The sequence below is a fragment of the Mustela nivalis genome (genome assembly GCF_964662115.1).
Source record: "Mustela nivalis genome assembly, chromosome: 8".
Taxonomy (NCBI): Eukaryota; Metazoa; Chordata; class Mammalia; order Carnivora; family Mustelidae; genus Mustela; species Mustela nivalis.
Window position 1 is genome coordinate 50,175,542 of NC_139027.1, and position 13,049 is coordinate 50,188,590.

The window sequence follows — 13,049 nt, forward strand, 5'->3', positions numbered from 1 at the left end:
CAAAGCATTCCTGCAGAGGCCTGTCACCACTCACACTTTATTGGAAACAGTGGGCAGGCAGGGGCGGGAGGGGGGTGCTGGCTGCTATGAAGGAGTAAGAGCCCAAGAGGCCACACAGGTGGGGCACCACCTGACTCATGATCTAGGACAGCCTATGGGGTGGGCACCTGCCCTCTCAGAGATCCCTCAGCAGGGGTGGTGGCAGGCCCGCCAGGAAGGTAGGCAGGCAAAGAAATTGCAAGTGATGGTCTGTAATTCTCAGAGCATCCAACCCAAGAGTGAGGGGTGGTGCTAACTGGGGGGAGATGGGAGGGTGACACAGGCAGGGCTTAAGTCAGAATATCTAGCCCAGCTCCTCTAGGTTTCTGGAAGACTTCAATGTTCCTCTCTGGAGACCCCAAAGATAGAGATCAAGGCCAGGAGAGCCCCTCACTGACCCATGTTAAACTGGTCCCAGGGAAGCCTTTTGGGCATCCAAAATTAAGGAGCACAGGCCTGTTGTGCCCCAGTGTCAGCCAAGCTGCTGGAGTCCTCGGTGGGAAAGAGTGTGAGGAAGGGGTGATGATCCCCCACATGCTGAGGGAGGATCCCCTCCTGAGGGAGGCAGAGGCCTCCTGCATACCCCATGTGGCCAGCCACTGTGCCAGGGCCCGAGAAGCAAGGCACAAGGTACAGAGATTCCGGAGTCTGGGGAAGGGGTTAATCTCCACTCCCCCAGAAGTCGAAATAAGGACATGAGGAGGTGGGCAGAAGGAAGTATCCCCTTGGTCCAGTGTCCAGGGCACAAAGCCTCAGGGGAGATGCTCTGGAGGCCTGGAGGCCAGGCTGCTCCTTCCTGCCTCTCCCAGCAGTGCTAGCAGGAGGCAGTTGCCTTAGCAGCTTTAACAGTGGGAGGTGGGGAAGAAGGTGGAGGCAGCTCAACCCCTCTCTTGTCACATCAGTGCAGTCAGGCCGTCCTCAGATGGCCACTTTGTTACCCCCTCTGTAGCAGGTTGAAAGGGGTGAAGCCTCAGGTGGACAGGTAAGCGGGGCCGGGGGCAAGAGACACTGTTACGGCCTGACCTTGGCTGCAGCTGCTACACCTGGAGAGTGTGTGCATGTGTGTGCGCATGTGTGTGTGTGTTGTGCGGGGACAGTTCTGAGAGGCTCAGTGACAGCGCAGAGCCTGAGCCCCTCAGCAGCAGTGTCCAGGGCATGAGGTCTGGTGGGAGGTGAGTGCCTAGGGCCTAGGGTCCGGCCTCTGTCCTACCCTCTGGCAGAAACAGAGCTGGAACGGGCGGGGGGTGGAGTGGGAGGATAGCAGGCAAGGAGAGTGGGGAGCTCCTTCCAAGCCTCCCCTCTGGGGGAAGGCCCCCTTTTCCTGCAGGGTCTGGGGTGATGTCACACATCAGTCATCTCATCGCCTAGCTCCGCATCTTCTGGCTCTCCTTCCTCCTCCTCTTCCTCTTCCTCCTCCTCCGAGGTCACGTTGGGTTCATCAGCCTCTGCCAGGCATTTGGGGCAGGAACAGACAAACAGATAGTTCTCTCTGCAGGGGATGGGGGGAGGGTGGTGAGGGTGCAGTCGGGAGGCCACCAGGACAGAGCCTCCCGGAGCCTGGCCACCCACCACATCCCCAGCTGACACCTGAGGATCTTGTGGCGGCTGTGGCGGCTGCGCTCCCGCTGACAGCAGTCTAAGTAGCTGATACAGATTTCCTGGAGGGCAGAGAAGAGGAGGGGTCAGACAGCTGCTCTCTCTTAGATGGGCTTGGGGCCTCCCCAACCACTGGCCGAGGAGAGGGGACTGTGGTTGGCCTCAGGCCACGGCTATGGGCACTCAGTGGCTATGGTCTGTGGCTGGGGTCAGAAGTAATCTTGACACAGTGCCACCTGCTCTGGAAGAAGACTCAGCCAGGCTCCATGCACTGTACTAACAGCCCCCAAGCGCACACATACCCCCACAGCCCAAGCCACGAAGAGTCATATCTGGCTTTCTTAGAAGCTGTGCATTTGTTGACCAAAAGGTGGCTAGGAAGAAGCTGGGCATCTAGTTACGTCTCAAGTCACTGCTCTGAGGCTTTCTGGTTATTTTTTGAAGAATTGGGGGGTAGGGTGGGGTTAGAACATAATCATGGGTAAAAAGACTCCCACCCTGGGGCATGTGAGGACTCAACCAAACAGCCTGAACTTGGGGCTCTAGCCACTGTTGCTCCCAGTACCAAGGGGAAACTTGCAAGGCCCACTGCTCCCCCACCCCCCAGCCCCTGCCCTACAGCTCCCAGCCCCCTCACCTCTCCTGGCTTGATATCCTCCAAGGCAGTGACATGCAAAAGGAAGTTGTTTTCTGGGAAGGAGGTCTCTGCATTGGGGACACAGCTGTGGTTACCTGGGTCATGAGAGGCAAGTCATAAGGACTGCTGACTAACAAAAATAACAGCCTGGCAGAGCTCCCATCCTTCCTTGTTCTCTCATCGCTGCTACAGCTGTGCAGGTCTTGGCACCCAAGTTTCCCAACTCCCTGTCCAGTGCTCTTTCCTGAAGACCCCAGAGCACAGGCACAAATGCACTCCCACTTCACACCGCCTCCCACCTGCCGTCACTGCCCCTGCTGTCCTCAGCACTGGGCAGCTTGATTCTCAGTTGTTTCCAGTATCCTGCAGAGGGAGGGACAGGGCTGTGAAAGGAACACCTGCCCAGGCCGGACCCCTTAACTCAGTCCTGTCTGCTACTGGGCATCTGGGAACAGCTGAACCAGACCCTCTGCAAGCCTAGTCTGGGGGCAGAGTGGCCCACGTCCTGGGAGGGGGTGCTCACAGTGAGGAAACCCAGGGGGAGAGGGTGAGATCTGGAAAAGACAATTCTGTGAGCTGGCTTTGCCCCTCTCTGTCCGGGGCTATTGAGCCTCAGCTTCCAGCCTGAGCTCCCTCCCAGGAGCCTGAGGACCTCCCAGGCTCTTACAACACTCCCCCCCGATCTGAAACCCGGCAGGGCAGTGGCGGTGCGAAACCGAGTCTTCTGTTTGCAAGAATCAGAACTCTTGCATCCTGCCTTAGCACAGGGCCTGGCCCACTGGAAGGTTTTATATATACACATATATTAAGTCCAGGGTATGAATGAATGAGAAAATGATGGAACAAAAAGGCCCAGGAGAATCCCCAAGGAAACTCAGACCTAATCCTGCTCTCAGACTCCTCTCCACCAGCCTACCAGGGCCACCCCTCCTCAATGCCAGGACTCACAGCAGCTCTGAAGCACAAAGAGGCCAGATCCTTCACAGTTAAGAAACTCGCCAGTGGCTGTAAGACAGTAAATTGCAGATGTTATTCTACCCATTTTACTGGGGGGAATGAAACTAGGCTTGTAAGGACAGGCACTGGCTCTGCTATCTTACCACTTGGCTACTACCAGTTCATCTGAACTTGCTTCTTGGAGACATGAGCTTTTCTGTAAATGGTATCACCACACTTGTCCAGCACCCCCACCCCCAGCATCGAGCCTCTGTATGGATCTCAGAGTCATGGCTTATCTATGTGTCCTACGGATGGATCTGAAGCTTCCCATAGGCACACAGGGATTATCTTCCCCAACTATTCGGTCAGAACTCCCTCAGAAGGCTATGTGTCTGACTGGGGGGCATCTGAGGTTGGGTGAGACTAAGGCTCCATCTCACCAACCTGCCTCGATGTCCTTGTACAGCTGGTCAATGAAGGCGTCCAGCTGCTCTCGGTCCTGAGGCTTCAGCTCCAGAGCATCACAGGCATGGACCCACTGGCTCAGGGAGCTGGGGGGGTCCCAGGCATCCACGGTTGGAGAGGAGCAGGCCCAGCTCACAGGGCTCTCCACCTCTAGGCAAGTTAAGCCCACTTCCTTCTTCAGGGCACGGGCCCATCTTCCCCAAAAGACCAAGGCTACCAAGAGCAAATTCTAACACCTCAGTCTTCTGACTCCCACCCCTGCCTCCAGTCCCGCTCTCCGGCCACAGAATCATACTTTACCCCATCCTAATCCTGAAAGGAGGTGTGCTACCTTCCAGCCCTAAGGGACAAGTTCAATAGCTTTGGAATGTTCTCTCCTAACCTGGTCCCAATTCCTTGGCCATTGGTCCCAACAAGAGCAAAGAGAGACCGGAATCCATCTGGAGTAAACCACTGTGGGGAGAAGAAAAATGAATGCTCAGGTTCCAGCCACTCGCTTTTCTTCCTGACACAACTCTCTATTCAGGAAGTCTTCTCTGAGTCAGTCCCATCCCAACTTCATACCAGGTCAGCTCTGGCTTAGCTCTCCGAGTAGGAGGTGCTGACCGGGTTGCTCCCAGAGAGCTGGAATGAGTAAAGAGCCATTGGTTCCCTGCCCCGCCGCCCCGCCCGCGCTCACCTGGCTGAGCGCCTCCTCATAGAGGGCCTCTGTGAAGAGTCTCCGTAGAAGTTCCAGCTGGCCCTGGTTTGGGGGAAGCAGGGAGAGATGTGCATCCCTGGGGATTTGCCATGAGCACCCAGACAGGCCCCAGAAGACCAGGAGAGGGTAGGAAAAAAGGGCCAGCTCATGGAAGAGCTTTCCCTAAAGGCAAAGGAAGCCCACAGAGTCTTTATTTGTAAAGAACTTTGGCAGTCTGGTGAATTGTTCCAACTTAGGGGGGCGAACCCCAAATTCCTCCCTATCCTACAGCGATTGTACCAGGAGGGCTGAGGCAACGTGGCTTGGAAAGTCTGTCCTCACTGTCATCTTCCAGGCTCCCTAACCTAGTCTCTGGCCCAGCCTGACTCCCTATCTCCTCTCCTCAGAATGAATGGAGGCCCCCCCAGCTCCCTTTAAGCCCTGCCTGTACCTTTAGGGAGCTCCTGCATGGAAGTTGGCTGTCCTCGGTGAGAATGTGTAATCTTTGGGTGGGAATAAGTACTCAGCACATCGGCAGCTAAAATCCTCCTGTTTCACGCTGCTCCCTCACTATGTGGACCCCCAACCCTCTGTTTTCCATTATAACTGACTTGCCCACTGCTATCCTATCATGAGATTCTGCCTAACTTTGTCAGGGCACCCAACCCCTCCTTCCTCTCTCATCACCCCACTTCTCAACTCTTGGTCTGTGTTAGGTCACAAGGTGAAATAGTAGCAGGAATATAGGCCCTCTAAATAGATTTTTGGCCCCAGGTTCTAACCTCTTCCTGGGGCTGGGAAGGGACCAAATGTGGAGCTCCCATCAGACAGCCACAGAACCATCCAAGGCTGTTGCGGGTGGGGGGATCTCAGGAGAAGACTGACCTTGAATTTGTCCCCCAGGAGTTTGTGGACAATTTCCTCCTCCTCGTTGGCTGTTTTATTACAGAACTGGGAGAAGAGCCTGATCCAACGATCTTTATCCTTGGCCTGCAGTGAACAAATATACTTCAGAGTCACATTCACTATGCCCGTGTGTGTATGCATGTGCATATGTGGACTCCAGGATGCCTGCCTCCTTGCTGCTGCTTGTGCCCAGGCGGGAGGGTAGCCTATGACTCTGAGGCCCCTGCCATTAGGGAAACACCAGCACACAGGAGGTTCTCTGTAGACCCTTCTCGGCCTGGGGACTTCCTCCGTGCCACACCCACACCCAACCTTCTCCCCAGCTGGGCCAGGCTAGCCGGTTCAACACCACTTGAAGAAACAGGATGATGAGGCTGAGAAGCTTCAGTGTTAGCAGAAGGGGTTGGAGTGGCTCCTCTCACTTGACACGTAAGGCACGATCTTGAGAAAGTGGCGCCTAGAAGCTGAGTGTGTGACCTGCTGCCGAACAGGACGCCCTCTCCCAGATCAGAGTCTCTTGCCGGAGCTGTAGGTAGCTGCTCCTGATGTTTCCACAGCCCAGGCGGAGCTCTGCATCCAAGGCAGGGTCTCGAGGTTGCGGGGGTGGTGACTGAGGCCAAGAGGCAAACGAGATCAGAACTGGCTGCCCTGGGAGGGCTGGGTGGGCTCACCTGCTTCACCGTGGCCACCATCCGGGCCATCAACATGATGCTTGCCGTCTCAGGGGGGTAGTGAACACTCCTGGGGAGAAAGAAAAGGATATGGCCTGAAATTCCCTCCGCGGTAGCTGCGTGCAGGGAAGTCCAGGCTGACTGCCACAGAGAATCCTTCCTGCCGACTCCATTTATAACCAAAGAGAGGAAGTCACTGGCAAGGACGTGGGCAGGACTTCACATCTCTATGGGCACCATGGGGCTCTTCCTGGGAGTGTGTAAAATGCTGAGGACAATGGGACTGGGGAGTCACATGGAAGGTGATGTGACCTCAGTTTAACCCCGAGATGGAGGAAAAACCTGGGGGATGGTAAGTTTAAGAAAGATGACTATATCTGCTCATCTCAGGCAAAGAGGGAAGATAAAAGGGGGAAGAGATGAAGTGCTACCTACCTCCAGGCTTCCTGCAGCTTATTGAGAGGGTGCAGGGGGTCATCCTGGGAGGGCCCTGGGCACAGGACCTGATGATACTGCTCAGCAGCCGCCAGCCGACATTCTGCACTGCAGTACATCACCTGGTGGAGTGGGGCGACGTCAGCACCCCAGGATCTGGCCACGGGGTGAGGCGCAGATAGCCCTCCAGGCTACTCGCCTCCGCTAACTTCTCCGAGCAGCCTGAGCAGTAGCTCAGTGGCATCACGAGGGCCGAAAGCACACGGAGACCCGGAGCATGTGAGAGGGGCACCCAGGCTTGTAAAACAATGGGAAGGAGGGAGCTTTCAGACAGAGGAAGAGCCCCTGCTAGGCTGCTGGGAAGAGGGCAAGTTCCCATTTTCTATTTTCTAGACGGTGGGACTGGGACAGGGAGGACAAAGCTGGAACAGGAATGGAGCCTTCTGACGCTCTTCCCCTCCATCATGGCTCGCTGGGGCCCTCAGCAGGTCTGTTGTCATTCCTATCTCCTCGCAGAGGACTGCAGCTAAGGCCTCTCCCCCACCCCCAGGTGCAATTCCGGGGGCTGCTTACCTGACAGTGCGGACAGTTCTGGTGGAGGTCCTTGCGCACGGCACACAGCTCGGGGTGAGGCAGAACCTGGCCTGGCTTTCCTGTCAGCCTCTGAGCATTCTCCTCCGCCTTCTCCAGTGCCCGAAGGCAGTGGTCACAGGCTGAGGAAAAGAGCCACACAGGAAAACGCGCGCGTCTTTATACCAGGGGCCATGTTCTGTCTCGTTCACAGCAGTATCCCTAGGGCTAACAATAGTGGCTGGCACACAGCAGGTGCTCAGCAAACATTTGGGAAGTAAGTAAATGAATGACTGTATTACAGAACAGAACGAGTGAATGCTTTCACATGCATTCCAGGGCAGACTGGTTTTCTTCCCTCTCTGGAGTCCCACCCCTCCTGTCAGGCACTCTGCCCTTCCCAATGTGACTTAATCTGTGGAGCTTCTCTCCTATCCCCCAGACTGTGCTTTCTCCACATTCGGCAGCCAGCTGACCCTCCTTTCATGTTTGTCTCTAGCCTAAGAAAAGTGTAAAGAAAGCACGTGGCTGGAAAAGCTAAGGGCATCCTACCTGCTTCTGATGCCTAACTCCACCTGTTTTGATCAAAGGGCCTGTGGCCTCCTCTTGGTGCAGGGAGGCACGTTAGCACAGAGACCTTCAGCATGACACCCAGGCCCTTATACTCTGACTCAGACTGAGTTCCACCTGAGCAACAGTCCTCCCCACCCCCAACAGGGAGCAGGCTGGAAGAGCCCCTCCACCGCTCACCCCCAGTCCCAAATGCCCTGAAGCTAGAGACAAGCATGGTTCTCAGGCATGGCTCTCCAAGGGAAGATGAACTTCTCTCCCAACGCCTGAAGTCCCAGAGACATCAGCTAACGTAGCTGTCTTCCATGCACAACAGCAGCTGGGCCCAGCAGCCACGAGGAGTGGATGAGATGTGCTCACCTCGGTAGCGATAAAGTGCATTCCAGAGAAACTGTGCGGCCACCAGAGGCCGTTCTACAAAGATGGTCTCCCCCTTCCGGATCAGTTGAGTGGCAAACAGCCCCTTACCCTACCAGGGAGAGAAGGAATAGGATGATCATAGGGAGAGAGAAGACCTAGCTCCAAGGGTTCCCGGAGGGCTGCCCAGCATCACCTCCCACACACCCTCCTCTCAGGAGAGGCCTCTCTACCTTGGGAGGGTTCACGGAGCATGGTCAGTGCCCTCCATAACTACCTCCTCTGGAAATGCAGCTCTGACCTACTTTCAGTCCCACTTCTTTCAGCCTGGTCAGAGCAGAAGGACTAGGATGGGGAGGGTGCCACCATGTCAGCCAGAGGAGGAGAATTTTTGGAATGGCTGGAAGCGCACTGAGGCTCCTGTACCAGGAGCTGGTAATGACAGGACAATCTTCTTGGTGTCACCCATGTGGCCCTCCAGGACCCTGGCAGTGATGCTGCTGCTCAGAGCTGCAGAGGACTCCTATGCCACAGAAGAGGGAGCCCTAGTTTGGGGGAGAATGTGCTGCATTTCTCTGGTCCATGGGACACTCACAGGACCCAACCAGTTCTCAGTGTTATACTGAAAGGAATGATGATTCCGAGCCCTAATACCACCTGCTGTGAAATGAGCCAAGTGCTTCATTTCTTTGCATCTGTTTTGTATATGAAAGGTATTATCGTAGTACCTACCAGGTAGTTTCCATGACACACCTCAGCCCAGGTGAATGTACCTTATGAGCTTTAGCTCCTTACTACTCAAAGTGACGTGACAGACAGGCAGCATGGCGTCATCTGGGAGACTGTTAGAAATGCAGAATCTCAACCCCCTCCAAAAGACTTGCTGAAGGAGAATATGCATTTTAACAGGATGCCCAGGTGATTAGTGTGCACGTTAAAGTCTGGAACTCTGGTCTAAAGCACTGTGCACATCATGTAAGACATGAAGGAGATGCAGAGGGACACAGAAAACGGCTTTGGGACCCAGGCAGTTACTGGCCCTGTGGGGCACTTACTCCCACCGTTCACTTAGAGAAGAAGGGTGCCGCCCTGAACTGCACTGAATTGTCACCAAAAGAGAAAGTAAGAAAGAAAGAAAGGGAGAGAGAGAGAGAGAAAGGGAAGGAGGGAAGGAGGGAAGGAAGAGGAAGGCAAGAACCGACGGACTGATGCAGCAGTAAATGTCCCATCATATGGCCTCTCAGGTAGCTCCCTGTTTACTTCTAGCACTGGCACTGTGGCTAGAAAGCAGCACCTCCCAAACTCAGAGGAGCAGGGATGTGTAGACCAGGATGGCTCTGAGCAACCCATGAGCTACAGATCACAACCCTGAACAACTTAAATAGCTCTAACAGCAGAGTGGGACAGCTAGCATGAAACCTCTGGCTAAAGTCGTTGATGCATCCTTGGTTGTCTTCTTGGAACCCCACCTTCAAGCCTTTCAGGGCCGGACCCAATCTAGCAAAATGAAAAGATGGTCTTCCTCTATGGGACAAAGGGAGATGAACACAGACCCACATTATCGTTGACAATCTCAAATCTCAACACTGGGTAAATAACGATGTCTTTCTCTCTCTTTCTGAAGGCCCAATGCAGAAAGTATTTAGTAATCAAAACAATGAGAACAGAATCGGAGCTGGTTTCTTTATGAAACCGTTCATCCCCCAAACATAAAACAGTGTTTTAAGAAAAGCAGCTTTTATTAATATTACCAAGAGGCTTGGAGAGAAGTGAGCCTGAATGAGAGGGCCAGAAACTTGCAAAGATGGCTCTAATTTGAAAAGTTAAGTTTTAGGAAAAAGACTGTAAATTTTAAAAGCTTTACTACATGGGTAATATTCTAGGAACATAGAAATTACCAGAACCAAATTCAAAAGGAAGAAAGCCTAGGGACACCTGGGTGGCTCAGTTGGTTGGGTATTTGCCTTTGGCTCAGGTCATGATCCCAGGGTCCCATGTGGAGCTCCTTGCTTGGGGAGGGCAGCCTGCTCCCTGCTCTGCCAAATGTTACCTCTGGCTCACGCTCCCCCTGCTTGTGCTCTCTAACTCTTTCTCTGACAAATAAATAAAATTTTAAAAAACAAACAAACAAACAAACAAACAGAAAACAAAAGGAAGAAAGCCTAGACAAAGAAGCAGTGCCAATATCTGGCTGACCTGCACCTGTACAGCATTCTGGTTGGCATCCATCCTCTTTGGTCAGACACTATCATGTTCTGATTGGTCCTGTCCCTGGCAGAGTAGTTGCTAAATTTTTGAAAGCTCGCTCCTGCCAATATCCAGAGAAGCAACAGAGAAAATAGTAAAAAAACAACCCCCATGTGAGGCCCCTAGTCCATATGGTTCATGAGCCACCTCTCTCAAGCCAAAGAATAAGTAATTCTCATGCTATTTAAACTACTAAGTAACAGAGGAAAAAATGGAAAGCATCTCCATTTTACCAAAAAACAAGTGTAACTCTGATGCAGTAACCGGAGGAAGAGAGCACAAAGAAAAAAACCTCATAAGCAATCTCACTTGATGAGTACAGATGCAAAAAGCCTGGGATAATCTATCTTGTCACCATGTCTAAGTGGGTATGTGATTTTCTCCAGCTGCAGATCAGATGTGGGCATGGAGAGGCTGGCCAACACATTCTTCCAGAGGTGGGGTTTGATAGAAGGCTAGGACAGGACAACTGGGCAAGTAGAGCGGCTGATGTGATGATGTTAGAGGAAGAACGGAAGAGAGGAGGGGATGAGAGAGAGGCTGTGCAGTGAAGGCGAAGGTGACTATCTCCGTGTGCTAGGAGTGATGGAACCTAGACACCATCAAACTATGAGCTGATCAAGAACACCAGAGGCCTGTGTGCAGACAAAGATGTGAGCGGCTGAGGAGGTCAAGAATATAGGGGAGCTGCTTTATCACGGAAGGAGAGGAACGCTCCAGGTGCATCTGGAGTGGGAAGAAGTCAATGGAAGGTTGGGGCTCTGAAGAGCAGAAGGTTGATAACTAGAGAAGGCTGACATCTTGGGCAGGGACTGGGGATACACATAGCCATTACACATGATAAATTATTCAACCTCCTCAGTAAACAAAGAAATGTAAATGAAAACAAAGCCATACCATTTTGCACATATCATAGGGCAAAGTTAATTTGGAAAGAAAATACTCTGCTAGGGAGAACAAAAGGATGTGTGCACAGAAATTGAGCTGCAAGACTTCGGACCTCAGGATGAAAAATAAAATAAAATATAAAAGTCCATAAATAAGTAGTTGGTTGACCTATTTAGAAACAGGTTTATTGATGTTGATTCACTACTGCATCAAAAAGCGATTGCAAAAATTATAATTTTAATATCCACATATTTGCACAAGCATAGAATTATGAGTGATTTTTGCCTTCTCTTTCCTCACATGCATTTTTCTACAAGTAACTTTTGAAACACAATAACATAACAAAATCATGGCATTTCTCTGTCAAAACGCTTCAAACGGGCGACGGGTTTAGAGCTCAGTTTCCAAATTCCTTAGCATTCCAAGGCCTTTCGTGAAGGGTCTTGGCCTCCCTCCACACCCATTTCCAAATCTCACTCAGAAAGTTCCCTGAGGACCCACGCTTTTTTATACCTAAATTTCCTCTGCTCAGCATATCCCCGCCCACCGTACCTGGGGCTCAGCAGCGAAGTTCCCCCCACTAGCCTGGCCGGAAAAGCCCGGCGCCACCCGCCTCGGCCCCGCCCGGAGCTACAGGAGCAGAGCCCCGGGCTGGCGCACCGGGTCCCGCGGGAAGGGGGCGCGCGCGCACGGAGACTTCGGAGCCCCGGGTCCACCGCGTGACCTCCCCGGAAGCCTGCGCGCGGGGACAGACAGGGAACCCCCGGGCCGCGAGTAGGGACGGAGCCGCAGAGTCCGAGCGGCAGAGGAGCTTCTGCTCCGGGCCCTGAATCCCGTGGGGCTGTCTCCAAGGTCGGACAGGGTAGGGGGCTCCCGGAGAGTCCGCCTTGTCCTCACCTTAGCGCTGCTTACGAAGCGGACTTCCACGGCGACCCGGGCCCTACCTGCCACGCCCACGCAGAAAGAGAACACGTCGCACATGGAGGCCGCCATCTTGGGCGCGCCTCCGCCTCATGACCCTTGACCCCGCCTCGACCTGGGAGGCCCCGCCCCTCTCCGGCCCCGCCCCCGGTGTGTGTGTCCGAGGACCTCGGGTTTACGCTCTAGGGTGTACGTGCGGACTTAGATCCCTTTAATCTACGTGTTTAGGTCGATTGGTTCGGTGGCTGGATGTAGCTGGGTCTGCCTTTGTGTTTTACATCTGTTTGGTTTTTCGTCTGTGTCTTCGTACATACCTGTGTATCCTAGCGTATGGGTGTGTGTATAGTTTTGATGTATCTGTGTGCCGTTCGTGTTTATGTGCTCTGTTGTCTCTGTCCACCCATTGGCCCGTTTAGAGTCAAGCGCTCTTTAGACCTAGCGGAGAGCGGGGGTGGGCAGCAGTCAGCCGACCTCTACCCTCTCTGATCTACCTGAAAGGAGGGACTAGCTTACTGCACGTGTCCATCCTACTCGCTCGGGTGCAAGAATTCCCCCTTCCTTGGGCCTTCAAGCTGGACTTGTGCTTCTCTCAGCCCCTTCAGGGGCATAGGCACCTTGCAGCCTAGGGGTGGTGGAAGGTGGTACACGGTGCACCTCAGGTCTGAGGACCCCTGAAATTGTATGCAGGAGTGTGCATATGCACATTGTCTTGGGAACAGGAGAGGGGCCTGTTCTTTCATTCAGGACCCCAAAAGCCTGATGCCATGGACGTATAGCATCTGTTCCCACAGCCAAGGCTGACCACTGTTTCCTTGCCTCGTTTCCTTGTCCTGCAATGGATGCTGTGCTCCTTGAAAAACACATTGTTTACATCTGTTATGGTATGGTGACATCAGGGATTGGGGAGAGCCCAGTAACTGCTGAATAGGTTAAGTCTTTTATTTTTTAAATAATCTATATTTTTAAAGATTTTATTTATTCATTTGACAGAGAGAGACACAGCGAGAGAGGGAACACAAGCAAGGGAAGTGGGAGAGGGAGGAGCAGGTTTCCCGATGAGCAGGAAACCTGATGTGGGGCTTGATTCCAGGACTCTGGGATCATGACCTGAGCCAAAGGCAGACGCTTA

General features: G+C 53.3%; 1 protein-coding gene across 1 annotated transcript; it reads right to left on the reverse strand.

Moving 5' to 3' along the window:
* Positions 1 to 18: 18 nt before the first annotated feature.
* On the reverse strand, positions 19 to 12,027 carry SMYD5 (SMYD family member 5). The gene is made up of 13 exons (XM_082743983.1): positions 11,897 to 12,027; positions 7,868 to 7,976; positions 6,941 to 7,080; positions 6,368 to 6,489; positions 5,933 to 6,002; positions 5,241 to 5,345; positions 4,356 to 4,418; positions 4,059 to 4,129; positions 3,656 to 3,762; positions 3,221 to 3,277; positions 2,273 to 2,367; positions 1,627 to 1,697; positions 19 to 1,528 (listed from the first exon to the last, which is right to left on the reverse strand). The coding sequence occupies exons 1-13, from the start codon at positions 11,990 to 11,992 to the stop codon at positions 1,381 to 1,383; spliced, it is 1,254 nt and encodes a 417-aa protein (XP_082600109.1). The 5' UTR covers positions 11,993 to 12,027; the 3' UTR covers positions 19 to 1,380.
* Between the last annotated feature and the right edge of the window lie 1,022 nt (positions 12,028 to 13,049).

Excerpts from the sequence above, each read along its gene's own strand:
- SMYD5 (XM_082743983.1), bottom strand. The coding sequence starts at position 11,992 with ATGGCGGCCTCCATGTGCGACGTGTTCTCTTTCTGCGTGGGCGTGGCA. Across the intron at positions 3,278-3,655 it reads GTACAAGGACATCGAGGCAG|CCACTGGCGAGTTTCTTAAC; the intron begins GTTGGTGAGATG and ends ACTGTCTTACAG. Across the intron at positions 1,529-1,626 it reads AGCCGCCACAAGATCCTCAG|AGAGAACTATCTGTTTGTCT; the intron begins GTGTCAGCTGGG and ends CATCCCCTGCAG.